This window comes from Uloborus diversus, chromosome 8 (genome assembly GCF_026930045.1).
Source record: "Uloborus diversus isolate 005 chromosome 8, Udiv.v.3.1, whole genome shotgun sequence".
NCBI classification, from domain to species: domain Eukaryota; kingdom Metazoa; phylum Arthropoda; class Arachnida; order Araneae; family Uloboridae; genus Uloborus; species Uloborus diversus.
Window position 1 is genome coordinate 34,889,825 of NC_072738.1, and position 16,536 is coordinate 34,906,360.

At 34.6% G+C, this 16,536-nt stretch overlaps 1 protein-coding gene across 2 annotated transcripts in view; it reads left to right on the plus strand.

Moving 5' to 3' along the window:
- LOC129227449 (uncharacterized) overlaps positions 1-16,536 on the plus strand; it is a 45,004-nt gene that overhangs the window by 19,531 nt on the left and 8,937 nt on the right. Inside the window, exons 3-5 of one of the 2 annotated variants that reach the window (XM_054862008.1) lie at positions 3,335-3,424; positions 4,952-5,020; positions 9,805-11,292. In XM_054862008.1, coding sequence (XP_054717983.1) covers positions 3,335-3,424; positions 4,952-5,020; positions 9,805-11,292 — 1,647 coding nt within the window. The remainder of the gene's footprint in view (positions 1-3,334; positions 3,425-4,951; positions 5,021-9,804; positions 11,293-16,536) is intronic. The other variant, XM_054862009.1, reaches the window with a different exon arrangement.

The following is a 16,536-nucleotide window of genomic DNA, read 5'->3' on the forward strand; positions in this document are numbered from 1 at the left end:
TCAAGTTGTAACTCAGGGAACTCGAGAGGAGGCCATTTTGGATCTAGTTTTTTGTGACATAGGTAGTTTTGTTCAGGGGTTGAGTGTAGGGGAGCATATTGGAGATAGTGATCATAACAGCATTAGGTTCCGGGTTAAATTTGAAGTGTGCAAAGATGATAATTTTAGGTTTGTGCCCAATTTCAGAAACACCGATTTTGTTGCACTTAGGCAGAGCTTGAAAGAGGTTTTTTCGTCAGGGTTGGAAAATAGCGACGTAGATCAGCAGTGGACGGAATTTAAGGATAAACTTGCTAAAACCGTTGGGGACTATGTTCCATTTAGGAGAAAAGGTGTTAGTACCAAAATTTGGCCCATGTGGTTCTCCAGGGAGACTAAAGAAGCTCTTAATTATAAGCAAGCCACTTTTCGTAAGTTTAAAGAAACTGGTCAGAGTGCGGAGAGGCTCCAGTATGGTAAGGCAAGGCGAAATTTTAAGTATTTGGTACGGATTCAGAAAAGGGAATTGGAGCAAAGGCTGGCAGATGACATTGATGGGAACCCTAAGAGGTTTTTTGCTTACGCTAATTCCGGGAAAGCTCGAAACAGTCAAATTGGGCCTTTGGTTGATGAGCATGGAAATTTAATCCAAAACGATAGGGATATTGCAAATGTTTTAAATAACTTTTTTTCCAGTGTGTTTAACGATAACTGTATCTCAACAGTTGACACTAACAAGACACAAGCTATTATACAGCTTGAGGATTTTGTATTTTCCAGGGAGGAGGTTTTATTTCATTTGAAAAAGATTAAAGCAACTAAAGCTCCGGGACCAGATAATATTTATCCAAAAATTTTAGTTGAATGTGCAGAGGAATTAGTGGATGTTATTTTGAATATTTTCAATGCTTCTTATAACTCGGGGACGGTGCCAGAGGACTGGAAGCTGGCTAACATAACGCCACTCTTCAAGAAGGGGTCTAAAGGTATTGCTGGGAATTATAGACCTGTAAGTTTGACTTCGGTGATTTGTAAGATTTTCGAAACTTTGATCAAAATTAAGATCATGATGTTCTTAGAGACTAATAGTCTGTTGACTAGTTTGCAGTATGGTTTCAGGAAAGGTAAATCCTGTACTACTAATTTATTGCATATCTACGACAAGGTTACCTCAGCTTTAGATAACAAAAAATGTGTGGATGTTGTTTATATTGATTTTCAAAAAGCTTTTGACAAGGTACCGCATGTTGCTCTTCTCAGCAAGTTAGCTGACATTGGAATAGGAGGAAAAACTTTACTTTGGGTTAGAAATTGGCTTACTGGTAGGAAGCAAAGAGTAGTTGTGAGAGGAAATCATTCTAATTGGAGTGATGTTTTAAGTGGGGTTCCTCAGGGATCAGTTTTAGGGCCTCTTTTGTTTATTATATTTATGAATGACATCAATGAAAATATTTCTGGAAGCATGAATTGTTTTGCTGACGATGTAAAAGTTATGGGGATTGTCGAAAATGAAGAACAAGTAAAACAGCTGCAAGAGGATTTAGATCATATTACTAAGTGGGCAGATAAATGGGGTATGGCAGTTAATGTAGGGAAATGTCAAGTGCTACACTTAGGTCTTGGAAATAAGCGTATGAGATATCGTTTACAGGGTTCAGTCATAAATCAGGCAGATAATGTTATGGATCTGGGTGTCTTTATAAATCAGGACTTCAAGTTTAGTCAACAGTGCAGTATTGCTAGTAACAAAGCCAACAAAATGCTTGGGTTCATCAATAGATCTATTTCAAACAAATCTAAGAAAGTTCTTCTGCCTTTATATAGGAGTTTAGTAAGACCTCATTTGGAGTATGCTGTTCAGTTTTGGTCGCCTTATCTGAAGAAAGATATTTTTGTATTGGAAAGGGTTCAAAGAAGGGTAACTAAATTAGTAAGGGGACTCTCAGATTTAGATTATGATACCAGACTTAATAGGCTTAACATGTATAGCCTGGAGCAAAGGAGAGTCAGAGGGGACATGATTCAGTTATTTAAATTTATCAAAATGAAAGATGTAAACGGATTAAAGTTTTGCGGGGAAAGCAGGACAAGGGGTCATTGTTTTAAGCTATTTAAATCTCAGGCTAACTTGGAAATCAGGAAAAACTACTACTTTAGCAGGGTTGTGGGCACTTGGAATAGCTTACCGGAAGAGGCGGTAATGAGCAAGGGAGTGGATAGCTTTAAGAGGGCCATTGATCTTCATTGGGGACTAATTAATTGACTAGGACCAGCCTAGCTGGGCCCAGTGCCTGTTGCTGGTCGTCACATTTGTATTTGTATTTGTATTTGTATTTGAAATGAAGGGGAGCCTCACAGCGCCCCTCGTTTCGTGGCAGCGGGGAGATTGCCCCACTCACTCCCCTCTTCGGACAGCCCTGTTCATCGTAAATAGCTGAGAATAAGCTGTAAATTTCAGAAAATAGTTAGCTTGCTATGTACAATTATTTTTACGTACTTTCAAGAAATTATCACTGATATTCGCGAAGATATAAGCATTTCTTTCAAAACTAGGATTTTTTTTTTGAAGGTTTTTGGCTCTTAACACGCAAAGTTTTCGCTCAAAGCTTACCAAACCTTCAGAAAACTTGACAGCACACACGAGGAGTTAAATATTAAAATTTGAAATAAAAATGTTGAAAATTTGATAAGATATGGACATTTAAAGCAATTATTTTTTTTATTGTGCATGCACGAAAGACATCAATTTATAACTTTTTTTATATCTAAAACCCAACTATATTCCTCAACTCATAATAAAATTCCAGTTCAATATTTTTAAAATACAGAAATTTATCAGCAATCTAATGAGCTGAATTTCAACAATTCTTGGATAAGCGACAAACCGTAAGGAATCTTTCACCAATAAGATATTTTTGTCATGAATCACTCTGAACGATTACAAGTTAAAGTTGCAAACTTGCAAATGACCCCTCGCCATTCGTCCCCGTTCCCAAAATCTGCACAACCTCTGGTCCCAATCTGTGTGGATTTTGACTTTCTACTGTATTACTTTGTTTTTTATTTGCCAATTGTGGAAAGTAAAAAATAATTTAAAAATAAGAATGTGATATGATACTAGAAATTTAAAAACTTGTATTTCAAATATGCTGAAATGTTGGAACACCAGATCTATAGACACTATGTATGAATAAATGCCTACAATACATGCAATTTCAAATCATGTGAGAATTTTATGTGCTATGCTGGCATCAGTATTTCAAAATGGTGAGACCTAGTAAAATACCATTTTGAAGACAAAGCATAATTTTCCAAATCCTTGGGTATTTTTTTAAAAAAATCTGTTTCTTTTCAGGCTGAAAACAGAAATCCAGAGGTAGACAAATTCTTCGAGGAGAGAAAAAGAAAATTAAAAGCGACTGGGGGGCAAGAGAAAGAAGTTGTAGTAAGTTTAACTCTAAAATTTGACAATTATTTTCAGAAAATTTTTATCATGTTATGTATGATTTCATGTATTGGTGTGCATATTGGGGGGGAGGGGGGGGGGCATATGTAGCTCAAGGTCTGGGTATTATTACTTCCAGATTTTAAATTTTTAGTACAAATATAACATTTCAGCACAAGCCATTACTGACTGGTGCATTGAAAATATCTTTAATTGGTACTGAAATAATTTCTAATAATGTGTACTGAATTTGCTTGGAGAATTGTTCCATTGTACTTCAGATCACAGGTTTCTACGTGTCTTCTAAAAGAAATAAAAATGGGAATCCCCTTACCTTGGAGTTGGAAGCATTATGTTCCTGTCCTAAATCAAGTTATTGTAAATCATGGTTAGCATTATACTAAGGACATCAGTTTAAAATCCTCATTAGAATAAGAACTATTATTGGAGTAAGACTTAAGTTTGTTTTTATACTCTTGTGACCTCTCCCTCAAATTACTGCCAGCTAAACTTTTTTATTTCTTACTTGGACTTTGTTTATGTATTTTGAATTAAGATTGCTGACCTCAGCTAGGTCCCAAACAAAGATATTTTAATTCATCCAGTCATGATGAAAACTATAGAAAAAATTATACTATTCTTGAAGTAGTTACCTGAATCAGGTATGACATATGGAAAAACAAGGACTTTTCTCCACCTCACGCCACCTCTTAGTGTGTAGCCTTAGGTGTAACACACAAGGAGTGCTCGGTACTTCCTCCAAGAAATATTACCCCGGGAAAGGTTTAGTTTTAGTTGTTTTAACTTTTAGGTTTAGTTTTAGTTTGGTTTAGATTTAGTTGTTGACACTTGTGTTCTTTCTTCTCAAAATGTTGTGCATATAATGAAGTAGTGGCTTCATGTGTTGTTTTATGCGAAGTAGTGGCTCCAACATTAATAAATTGTGTTTAATAACTTTGATACAGTCCACATTGTGTTTTGTGAGTGATAAATTGTATTTTATTTCGAACCAGAACATTACAAATAGTCCTCGGCAGAGTTTTCCCACTAACACTACTAAAGATTGTGTTAAAAAGTGTTTTTTAAAGCTAAATTCTGAAGAAATGTCCCTCCCCCCCCTCTCTCTTGCTGTTATCATTAAAAGCTCTTTCAAATTTTATTTTTTGGGCTTCAATTTTGAAATACTTCTGAAGAAGAACTTCCCAAAACTAATTTTTAGAAGCACTGTTGAAAAAGTTCCGGGGGAAAACTTTTTCAACATTTCCCAAAACTTTTCTTTCCCTTCTCTAGTCAGGACAGAGGAAACTCCCCATGTGGTTCTGGATGTTAAATAAGAGGATAAAAGGATTTCCTCTTATTCCCCTCATGTCATTGATCTCGTTGCTGAAATGAGACACACTGGGCAGTTCTCTTTTGCGTCAATATTTAAACATAATGCGATCTAGTAATACATTTTATTGCTGATGTAATCAAAGCATAATATCCAAATTCTTCGGCAGTATTTTTCATTAATTTTTATTTTTGTAGCGTGCGTCAGAGGTGAGCCTGAAAGTTAGCAGAAAAAAGAAAAGAAAATTAAAACCGATTGAAACTGGGGTATGTATCTCTTAAACAATGATTTGCTGATTCAATTAATTATAAATATGTATGTTTCTGTAGATGCAACATAAATAGATTGATTTATAGTAGGTACCTGTTCAGTCTAAAATAAATTAAAAAGTAATGCTCATCTGAAATAAACCTAGTTTGTAATTAAATATGGTACAATTCTAGCATGTTTTTGGTCTAGTGTTGAATAAGAATCATTTTTGTTATAAGCATTGTACTTACATATTTAAAAAATCAGTACATCTTATCCACATACAATATAAGCACCCAAATTTGTTTTTGAAAGTTAGTGCAATGTAGTGCAGTCCAGTGTCTGGGTTCTCTTACTTCGGTCTGGTAAGGGTTGAAGTTCAGGTTTTTATATTGCTATCGCATGTCAAAATGCACAAGAAAATTGTGCATTACTCTGCAGTCAAAGAGTAGAATTTTTCTGGAGAAACTCAGAGCAATATGCTCACTGCTGAACACTCGAGTCACAAATATTATCACTGAATTTTAATTGCTGCATACTGTCCACCAGTGCATCTGCATTTATTTTGATGCTTGCATTATCTGTTGGTTTTTACCATCAGTTAGTTAATATGATCCCAGAATCAATTAGCATTAAATGTTAAATTATCAAGTGCCTAGACTTATCCATTTTCTAACTTTGTTCCTTGAAATGAATTGATTTCAATTCCTGTTGAATGAGTTGCCATATCATCCCCCATAGTTTTGCATTAAAGTCAGGGGTGCTCATCCCCCCCAAGTTCAAAGGCGCAAATTCCCTCCCCCTCCCCCCATTTTTCTTAATCCTTTTTCCTTTTATTATTATTATTTTTTTTAGTATTTATTTTTAAAAATATTTTTATATATTTATTTATTTTTTTGCGTTTAAGTATTATTATAATTATAATTTTATTAGAAAAGTTCTGTGCTCCGCCAATGACATACCACAACACACACAAACTAAGTATAATAAGTAAATAAATTTAATTAAATATAAACAGAATAAATAAAATAAATTATTCAAATTAAAAATAAATCAGTAAATAAATTTAAAGTAATAAATTTTAAAAAATTAAAAAATCCCCCCCAAAAATTTTGATGGTGCAACTTGCGCCATAATCCTTCCCTGTGAGCACCCCTGGCTATAGTTGCACTTTTGCTCCAGATGTTAACTTGAGACTGGCATTCAATCTTTTCACTCCCCCCCCCCCCCTTCCCCGATGTTTCCAAGACTAAGAGCAAAATTGAGCAAGATTTAAAACATTATCGCCCTCCACCTCCTTTTTCTTGTTTCTCACATTCATTTCTGGATGCTTCATTCTATTTTCAATTCCTTTTCTGTGGGTCTTTTTATTTGATTTTCCTTAATTTTCCTATCCTAAGATTCAGTGATTAAAAGACATATTAAAATGTAATAACTCAGCTATTAGTAAATTTAAGATTCTTGCTTCTAGAAGGAAGGGGAGGGAGGATATTTAGCTGTTTCTTGTTTTTGAATTCTAAATTCTTCTTCATTGGAGATTAAATAAAAAAGAGAAAATATATTGTAATAAATTGAAAAATTCATTGTTAAGTTTCAAATTCTTACCACTATTTCATTATGTCTTGCTAACTAATGGCAAAAGAAAGCATTGGGTTGATTTGTAAACATGTAGCTGTAAGTTTTTAGATATAGGTCATATTTAATTATCCTATATTTAATCTAGTGTGGAATATATTCACCTAACTTAAAGGAATATTACATAAAAATGACAATAATAATAATAAACTGAAAAATTCAATGTGACATTTTAATATCTTACCAGTATTTAACCTAATAAACTGATTAAGATGAGATCATTTTAAAATGATCATTTGAAGATAAATATCAAGAGTTATTTTGTATAAAAAGAAAAATACAAAAATGATGACCAATAAAAAACTCTGGACCCAGCTTGGCTGGTCCTAGTCAGCTTATCAATCCTTAATAAGGATCAAGAACCATCTTGAAACTGTTCACCTAATTACAAGTTACAGCTGCTTTTGGTAAATTATTCCAAATGCCTACAATTCTGTTGAAGAACTAATTTTTTCTGATTTCAAGATTAGCTTGGAATTTACAAAGCTTAAGGGGGGAAACCAGTTTAGACTGGTCAAAAAATCCACTTTTTTTAAATGTCATAAAATGTTGAGTAAAACTATTCAAGAATGTGTTGCCAAAATTTCAGTGAAAATTTCCAATTAGTTCCGATGCTATGAGTTCTTAAAGTGATTGTGGAGTAGTGGTGGGCAAACCAATTCTTTTTAGTGAGTGACTCAGAGTAACTCACTCCCTCAAAAGAACTGATTCTTTTTAGCAATTCACTGACTCACTTTCAAAAAAAAAAAAAAAGAAAAAAAGATAATTAGAGGAATATAAAAAAAGTGCCTTCTTGAGCATCAATGGACCCCTGTTCCAAATTTGCTAAGATTTGGGATAAACTGGATTTGTATCAAGAAAATCTCTAGGGGGGTAAAACCTGTTGGGGAGAATTTCTAATCTAATAATATCTCCCCAATGCTTTCTTTGATACTAGCAGGTGAGTTCGGAAATAAGACTTAACAAACTATTTCTAACTTTCATGAAGTTTATTTAAACAATAATGTAAATTGTTAAAACACGCTGTAAATGATAAAAATAAATACTAACAACATAATAATCTCTCCACATGCTACTTTTGCATGAGATAACTAACACTGCAATGCAAACTGCATGACTATTGACTAAAAACTTTGATGAAGTAGACACATTGGGAAATCAGCTAATTCCAGCTCATCATTTCTAATAAAGGGCGAACGGCACGAACAAGCAAGTTCGCATACCGATCGAGCGACCGCCTACAACGAAAGATGATCGAAGAGAGAGAGAACTAAAGCCGCGAGCAGTTTAAATATCCCCCCGGGTCATTAGCATATCAGAGTCACGTGAACGGACACATCACTGCTATCGTTAAGCACACGTCCCATCAAATTCCTTCTAGAAGCATCTATGACGTCATCCACAACGGAGTTCCCCCCAAGGGTGGACGAAAGTGAAACAAACATTCGGTCGATTCGACCAATGTGAATGAGTGCTGATAAGATTCTTTTACCCCAGTCATGCAGAATGATTGGTAATACATTATAAGTAAGGAAAAACATTATTTTACTCTTGGTGTTGTGAGGTGATGAGATAGGATTATTTACTGTTGTTATTAACAGGCATTTATGCCTAACAAAACCCCCGGAGGAGAAGAGAAACCCTCTTTGTGAATTCCTGAGCATCAAAGGAGCTCTTTGTCTAATGAGACAAAAATCTGACAAAAGCAGTATATTTGCATGAAGAAAAATCCCAAGGGGGTGTAGACCCCCAAAGGAGAGAAAATCCCCTTTTATAAATTCTTGAGCGTCAAAGGACCTCTGTGTCAAATTTGGAAAAGATAAGGTGTAAGCAGTGGATTTGTATAAAAGAAAGCCCCAGCCGGGACGAACCTCCCAAATTAATGAAGACATCCCTATCTAAATTCTAGAGCATTAAAGGACCCCTGTGCCGATTTTGGCAAAGAACCAACTTAAACTGTTGATTTGAATGCCAAAAACAAAATGGGGGACGACCCCCATAAGGAGGAGGGGGGCTCGAAAACCTACTTTCACGAATTCCTGATCTTCAAAAAACTTTTATGCCGATTTGACAAAGATCCGACATAAACTAGATTTTTATGAGGAAAATCCCCATGGGGGTGGGATTATGCCCACCATGAGGCCGAAAATTCCCCAATGTGAATCAATGCGCATCAAAACACCTCAGTGCCAAATACGGCAAAGATCCGACCTAAGCTGTCAATTTTTTTTGACGGGAATGCAAAGGAAGGGGTTAAAGAAATATAATTTCTTCCCCCCTCCAAAAAAAAGGCTTGTAATTGCTTTGAAAATAAAACTATAGCATGCAACCAATTTTCAATGCTATGCCTTGCAACTGTGAAACAAGGATCTCAATTTTAAGAACATGTGCTTTTATAATGCCTGAAAAGTGAGAACCAAAAAAGATTACTTTTGAAGTATTTTAATCACCATACAAACCCTGAATTCTGCATTTACTGCATTGTCTGTATAATTAAGTTTCTACTGCAGTTGAAGTCTTTATTTTCTTTATTGTTATGGAAAATGTTGATGTTCTGATTTCTGTTCGGGAGAAATTTTCCAACATTTTAGCTACAAAAGTTGTTACTGACATTGAGCTACAGAAGTTGATCTCCCAAATTTTAACCTTGTTATTTGTACCACATTCTTTGATTTACATGCAAATGTATACGGTAATTATTTTAATTAACGTGCATAAAGTCCTTAAAACTCTTAACTTAATTAACACTCGATGAGTGTCTGCCATGTTGTGAAAATTTCTGTAGCAAATCCTATGTAACTGTTTATGTAATTGTTATGTTTGGCATATTCTAAAATTAAGAACTCGATAGGTTCGGTTGTTGCCCAATTTTAGGCCCTATACTTAACTTACTTTTAATTATGAAATTAAACAAGTTAGGTTTTTTTTCTTTCCTTGTTTGTTTTTATCAAAAACATTGGTGATGCAAAAGCATTTAGATGTTTTCTAGGTGAATAGGCTAATTTTTTCTCTAAATTAGCATAGGACGGTGATTTTAGGTTAAATGTTTTAACTGTGGTGAGTTTTTCAAGCCCTATGTGGTTGAAAAGTTAATTTGTTATTATAAAGTTTGAATCATACATGCAATATGCCTCTAGTTAACTTAATTTCCTCAAATATGTTTCAGCCTTTGCCATGGAGTTCACCTCATGAAGAAATAGCATCGTGGGACTATATATATTCATCAAGTGGTTCTCTCGATGAGTTAGATATTGATTATTGCGCTGATTGGCTCGCTAGTGCTGAAGCAAGTGGAAGTGAATATGATCTATTTGGCCTCTCATCAGCTGAAGAGAGAGCTTATTCATCTGAAAAAGTTGACAATAGATCAACTACCTCCACAACACTAAAGGAATTTGATTTCAATGACTTCTTAACAAATATTAAAAAAGATGATGCTTTTTTACCACCAACTATCAAAAATCGTTTAAAGGTATATGATGACTATTTTTCAAAAATTATGCTTGATGCAATGCAAGAGACTTCTCAAACTGACATTGACATGATTGATTTGACAGATAATGTTGCAGAAAATATTGATAACCAGAGAAGATCTCAAGCCACAATGGAAAGCATTCTGTCTTGTACAAAACGTCTCAAATGTGATTTCATTATAAATAGCCTTGATAAGCTTGAACTAAATGATCATTCTGATGATGACTTGGGTGACAATGTAATTTGTTCCATAATGGAAGAACCTGGATCTATTTCTCTTGAGGAACTTACTAGCTATGTGGAAGAAGAGCCCATTGATTCCGATCCTGAAGCAATTGATCAATCAAAATCTTTAGAGAAGAAGAAAAAGAAACATTTAAATAAGACTCAGAAACATAATTGCAATCCTATCCCACCTAAAGGAGAAAGATGTGTTGATCCTGAGGATGAATTTGCAAAATTTGTTGAAGAATTAATAGAACCCATTTTTTCTGTTGAAGCAAAATCCTTTTTTACTGATATACCACAGTCAGTTGATCCAAGCAAAGCAGAATCTTCAAAATGTTCAAAGAATATGAAATATTCTAAAAAGACACATAAACAAAAGCGGATACCCATCCCATTTAAACGAGTAAGATTTGCTGTTCCTGACAAGGAAGAAACCAGTAATTCTGTTGGAGAAAAATCGGCTATCATTGACAAACTAAAATCCATTTTTTTTGTCAAAGCAAAATCTGTTGACTCTGATATACCTGAATCGATATTTTCTAGTGGAGCAGAGTCTGTTGATCCAGGTAAAGCAGGGTTTTCAAAGTTTTACAAGAAGAAGAAAAAATCTAAAAGGACACATAAAAAACAAAAGGGGAATTCTAAAATTCCACCTAAAGAAGCAAAATCTGCTGACCTTGTTGATGCAGAAAACCTTTTTTTTGTTACAACAAAATCTAGTGATTCTGACAAAGCAAAATCTGTTGATTCTGACAAAGCAAAATCTGTTGATTCTGACAAAGCAAAATCTGCTGATTCTGACAAAGCAAAATCCAATGATTCTGTTGGAGAAAACTCTGCTGAACCTAATATTGCAGAATCCATTGATCCTAGCAGAACAGATAATCAATCAAAGCCTAAGACTTTAGAGGAATTTCAACAAATGGTAAAGCAGAAAATTGATTCCTATAAAGTAAGTTTCTTTAATATCTTATACAGTCAAACCTCCATATATCGAACTTCCACGTATCGAATTTTTCTATGTCTTGAAATCCCAACAAATTTCTATGTTCATTACATAGAAAAATTTTCTATATATCTAAAAAATCTCTATATATCGAAATTTTTTTCAAAACATTCGTAGATTTGTTTCCACTTTAGAATGTTTGTCTCGTGAAAAATAAAGGTTAGGGGAAGGGGTGCCCACAGGGGGGGGGGGGGATTATGGCGCAAGTTGCGCCATCAAAATTTTTTGGGGGGGGGGGATTTTTTTTTTTTTTTTTTTTTGAAAATGAAATTTTTGGATGGAAGAAAAATATTTAAATTTGTTCAACAAAAAAATAAGGTACTTGAATATGTATTACTTTTTTAATGTACTCCTTCCAAAATTAAGTAGCCGTGTCTTTTTTTTTTCAATGAAGACCACCTCAGAGACGGGATCGTATCAGAAGGTTGCAAAAAAGGTTCAGACCGTTTGATTTTAATTTATCATGAATTTTTCCAGAGCTGGTCCAGTTCTGTACAATGAAAAAAAAGGGGTCAAAAATGGAGAAAATAAAATGTTTTTTAAATATTTTATTTTTTTGGTGAGAATTATGACCAATAAGCTCCAGCCTTTCACAGATGTATTAACAACGGCAAAAATCATTAAGAGCTAGTTTTAAAGTTAAAAAATAGCATTGTTTTGCGTTTGACTGGACAATGTTAATATGTTTTCTTTACTAACAAACTTCAGTTTATGTAGGATTTTTCATTTAATTTTACTCCCATGTTTTGTATCATTTTTAAAATGACCCGTTTTTTCAATTTACCATTCGATGATATTTACCAAAGTTTGAAAAATGTTGGACCCCTATGATGGAAGTAGAGCAGTTTGATCGTAAACATGTTAAACTACTTTCACAATCACAAACCATTCTTACTTTCCTCCATATCTAATTAAATACATAGACGGAAGTTTTTTATCCATGAAGATTCACAAATTTTGAAAGTTTGTGTGTTTAATAGCTGGCTCATTTTGATCATTTTCGGAAAATATCTATCTCTGTGTATATTTGTGTAACCGATTTTTAGGTGGTTATACGTATTTAGGACTTCAATTTCTATAAGCTTTTATAAGAACGCACCGTCCCCAGTAGCAAAGACGGTCCTAAATTTTGTTTTTATGGTTTCAATTTCCATGGGAGAGTCATGAATTCCTTTCACTGCCTGTGGAGGCCTCTTGAACATCTCTTCCACAAACATTGCCAAAGATATCGTCTGAAACTGCCCTTATAAAGATACAAGTTCGAAAATTTTTCGATGAAGTGCCCCCTTTCCGCAGTTCTCGCAACCATTATAAAAATAGTTTTAAGTTTCGTTTTTAGTGTTTAAATTCTGAAACCATGTCGAGCTTCTGAAAACTCCTCCAAAACATCATTGAAGATCGGCTGAAATTGCGTTTTTGTAAGCTTGAATTTCGAAAAACTACCTGCTCCGAATGCTGCCAAAGATGGTCTACAACAAACGCGTTTTTAACACTTAAATTTCAAAAAATTCTCCCCCCCCCTCTAATAGAAGACAATCTATAATTGCTTTTTTAGAGTTCCGCTCTCATAAAATTGTCACGGGAGTCCACGGAACGCCTTCTCCGCCTAACGTTACCAAAGGTCTAAAACTACTTTTTTAGAACTACAATTTCAAAGAAGTTCCAGGTTGAGCCCTTGAACTCCCTTCTCCCTATCATTACCAAAGAACGGCTAAAGCTTATCTGTTAGAGCTCTGATTCCGAAAAATAGACTGTCAAAACCTGCATTTTAGAATGACAATTTCAATGAAGTACAGTGGAAAAGCGTCCGAAAACTCTCTTTCCCCCCCTCTACCCCTAAACATAATCGAAGGTTGGCTAAAATTGCGTATTCGGAGCTTCAGTTTTGAAAAACTGGATGACTCCTCATGTTTTCAAAGATTGTCTACAATCGCATTTTTAACCCTTTTAATCGCAAAAAAAAAATCTAGGAAGGGCCCCCGAACCCCCTTTCCGTAACATAACCGAAGAGGATCTCCACAATTGCGTAGTGAAGGCCTCAACTTCGAAAAATAGCCCCGGGAGAGTGTCAAAATCTCCACCTAACATTACAAAACAGCGGTTTTAGAACAATATTCGAAAAAGTTCCAGAAGAGAGCCCCGACCCCTGCTAATATTATAAAAATTCGTCTAAAACTGCGTTTTTTGTATTTCAATTTCAAAAAATAGCCAGGGGAGAGTCATTAAACCCTTCAAGCGGCCGTGACGTAAAATTCCTTCACCCAGCGATGTATTGAAGAGCGGCCGTGTCGAAAAATTTCGCCATGAATATTCTTCCATTGAATTTTACGCCGCAGCCGTTCTCGAAGCAGAATATTCAAGGCCAAATTTTTTGACTACAATTTCGATCTTTCTTTTTGGGGGGGGGGGGATTCCCAGGAAACCATTTTATACTTAGGATAGAGTTTGTTGATTCCCTCTCAAATCAAAAGCTGGATCCACTGCTTCTCGGTATTTTAAAATATGTTAGGAGAACACGAGGGGGGGTGGAGGACTAGCTAAAACTCATACCCCTTCCCGTTTAGTTTTTGCTCTCTATGACCCTGAAAATTTTTATCACTTTTTAAACTGGGATTTATACATTAATTACAAACTGCGCCAACACATACTCTAAATAAAGTGAATCTGGTGGTTGCAACACGCAAATTTGAAACTCCGAGCAAACGGGAAAACTTATTTTAGTATTAGCAGTGATTACTACAGTGGTTGTTAGAATTAAAAGGGCAGCAGACAATTGGACAGCATTTTTTTCTGAAATAATTCAGTGAAATTTATACACAGCATGCCTTTTTATGCTAGAAATCATTGTGGAATGCAGAACATTTGAAAAAACAAAATGTAAATGTTTTCCATAATCAATGAAAAAAATGTCATTTTTAAAAAACTAGACCAAATTATAAGGACAACGGAGCGTTTTCCCCCTGAAAAACCCCAGCAATCAATAATACCCCCCCCCCCCCCCTTTTTTTTTCAATTACTTTTATCAGTCTTGATGTCATGGAAATTGAAGAACGTTCTTGGAAACTTTTGTCTTGGTTTTTTCGATGGAGAAAATCAGTTCCTGCTTGTTTCGATATTGAATACCATTTTTTCCATACTTCGGGTGCCATAATCCCTCACAAAGTTTCCATTAAAGTTAGGTGGAGTCATTTGTCCGGATAGTACAGTAATTTCCCGAAATAAACGTCAAGCAATGCTTTTGAGGTTTGATAAGTATGTCATTAGGTATTATCCTGCTAAAAACAAATTGTTCAGCAGGATAATACCCTACCGTAATTAACAATATTTTTTGGTTTTTAAAATATTGCTCAGTATAACAACATCACTCTCAGAATTCACTCTGCCCTGCCACTTAAAATATTGGTACAGTTTCCGGTTCTAAACTTCTTCAGACCATTACTGAGCCATCTCCAAATATACGCTTTGAGATTTCCCCCCCCCCCCCCCTTCACAGAGATAGCACCAGAAGTAACAAAAACCATCTTTTCTATCCTAGCTAAAATTTTCTCATCAGAAAAGAATACATTTTCCCATTTTTTACCTATAATAACGCATTTTTTTGGCAAGTTGAACCCCTGGTCTCTTATGAACTTTTTTAAAAGTCGGTCGTGATATTAATTTCACATCATGAAAAATTTTCTCTTTTTGTGAAACATGTTGAACAGTTCCGGAACTGCATTGTAACTTAAATTAACATCAAATATCTCTTGATGCTTGTTTTTCGGAGAGCAAGTTCGTCTTACGATCATGTGTTTCACATGTACAGAAGCAGAAGGTTTCCTGCCTGTTTGTCTTTGTGGTCTTAGTTTGCCAGGACTTTTGAGAAAGCTCTAAATGACCGATCTCTATGTATTCAGATTTGTTGCTATTTGACGCACAGTGAATCATGAAGTTTTTCAAGCAACAAGCAACCACTTTCACTTTCTTAAATTCTTCAATTTTAGTTACGTAATGGCATGACAGTAAAAATAGAATGTGACATCCCCAATCTCTTACTAAGCATTTATATCGTTATGTAGTGCAGTGCGCAGAACAAGAAACAAGCAAATTTAGCTTTTTAGAATACACATATCTAATTGTCCTTATAATTTTGTCCATATAACAGGGAAGTCAAAATTCAAACTTTATTCTATGAATACGAAATTCCTATGTATTTCCAATAATAATAATAAAAAAAGTTTATTTTACCATAAATTTAGTCGTAAAATTTGCAGAACTTTCCAACCAAATGCAGCTAAGATTTGAGAAAATTTTCTTTTGTCCTTATAATTTTGACCACCTTTGTAGCAAGCTTCTAAATATATAACAAAAAACTAATGCTTTTCTTGAAATAGCACTCGTAAATGTAAGCTTTTTTTTTCATTCGTTGTAACTTTATTACTCTTAAGCAAACTTGTATTTCTTGATTTTTTTTAAAAAATATATTTTTTGATTAATTCATTAAATGAATGCGAATGATCGTAAATTTAAACTGAAAATTTGAGACTCTAAAAAGTGTTATGTTTAATCTAATTTAAAAGTCGGAGAATTGGGGAAATTTTTTTTTTTTTGGTGGGGGGGGGGGGGGGGATTTTGCGCCATTGATCTTTGGGCGGATGGGCACCCCTGGTTAGGGGAGAAAATTATGTTCACTGAAGGTTGCTACGAAACTCATAAGGAATCTGGGGTTGAGGAGTGTGTAGATAGGTCCTTGTTTCGTTCTGAGTTCTTAAATTCCCTCAAGTTCATTTCAAACATCTTAGTTGAAACCAGTAACATTGTAAAATCAGTTTCAAGTTAGCCCTTTTGTCTGCTGATTCCTAGTCTTTTTAGCTGCAGTAAAAATCATTCAAGTTAAATAGATTGATTTTTTACTTTTCTCGCGATTTCATCGTCAAAACGAAAATCCCCTATTGTTGCCAATCAAGTTGAGTTGCCGAAGCATAAAGATGTATAAAGGTGAAAAAATGTAATTTCTGTTTTATAATTATTAACTTTCATTTAATCCGATGCTTGTGTAAATTAGAAATTGGGTTTCTTACACGAAAATTGTGATAGGGATGAGCTTTAATTTTAATGTTTTAGGAGATTTTTGGGATAAAGAAAGATTGTTTCTATATATCAATTTTTTTTCTGGCATTTTGCTACCTCGATATATGGAGGTCCAACTGC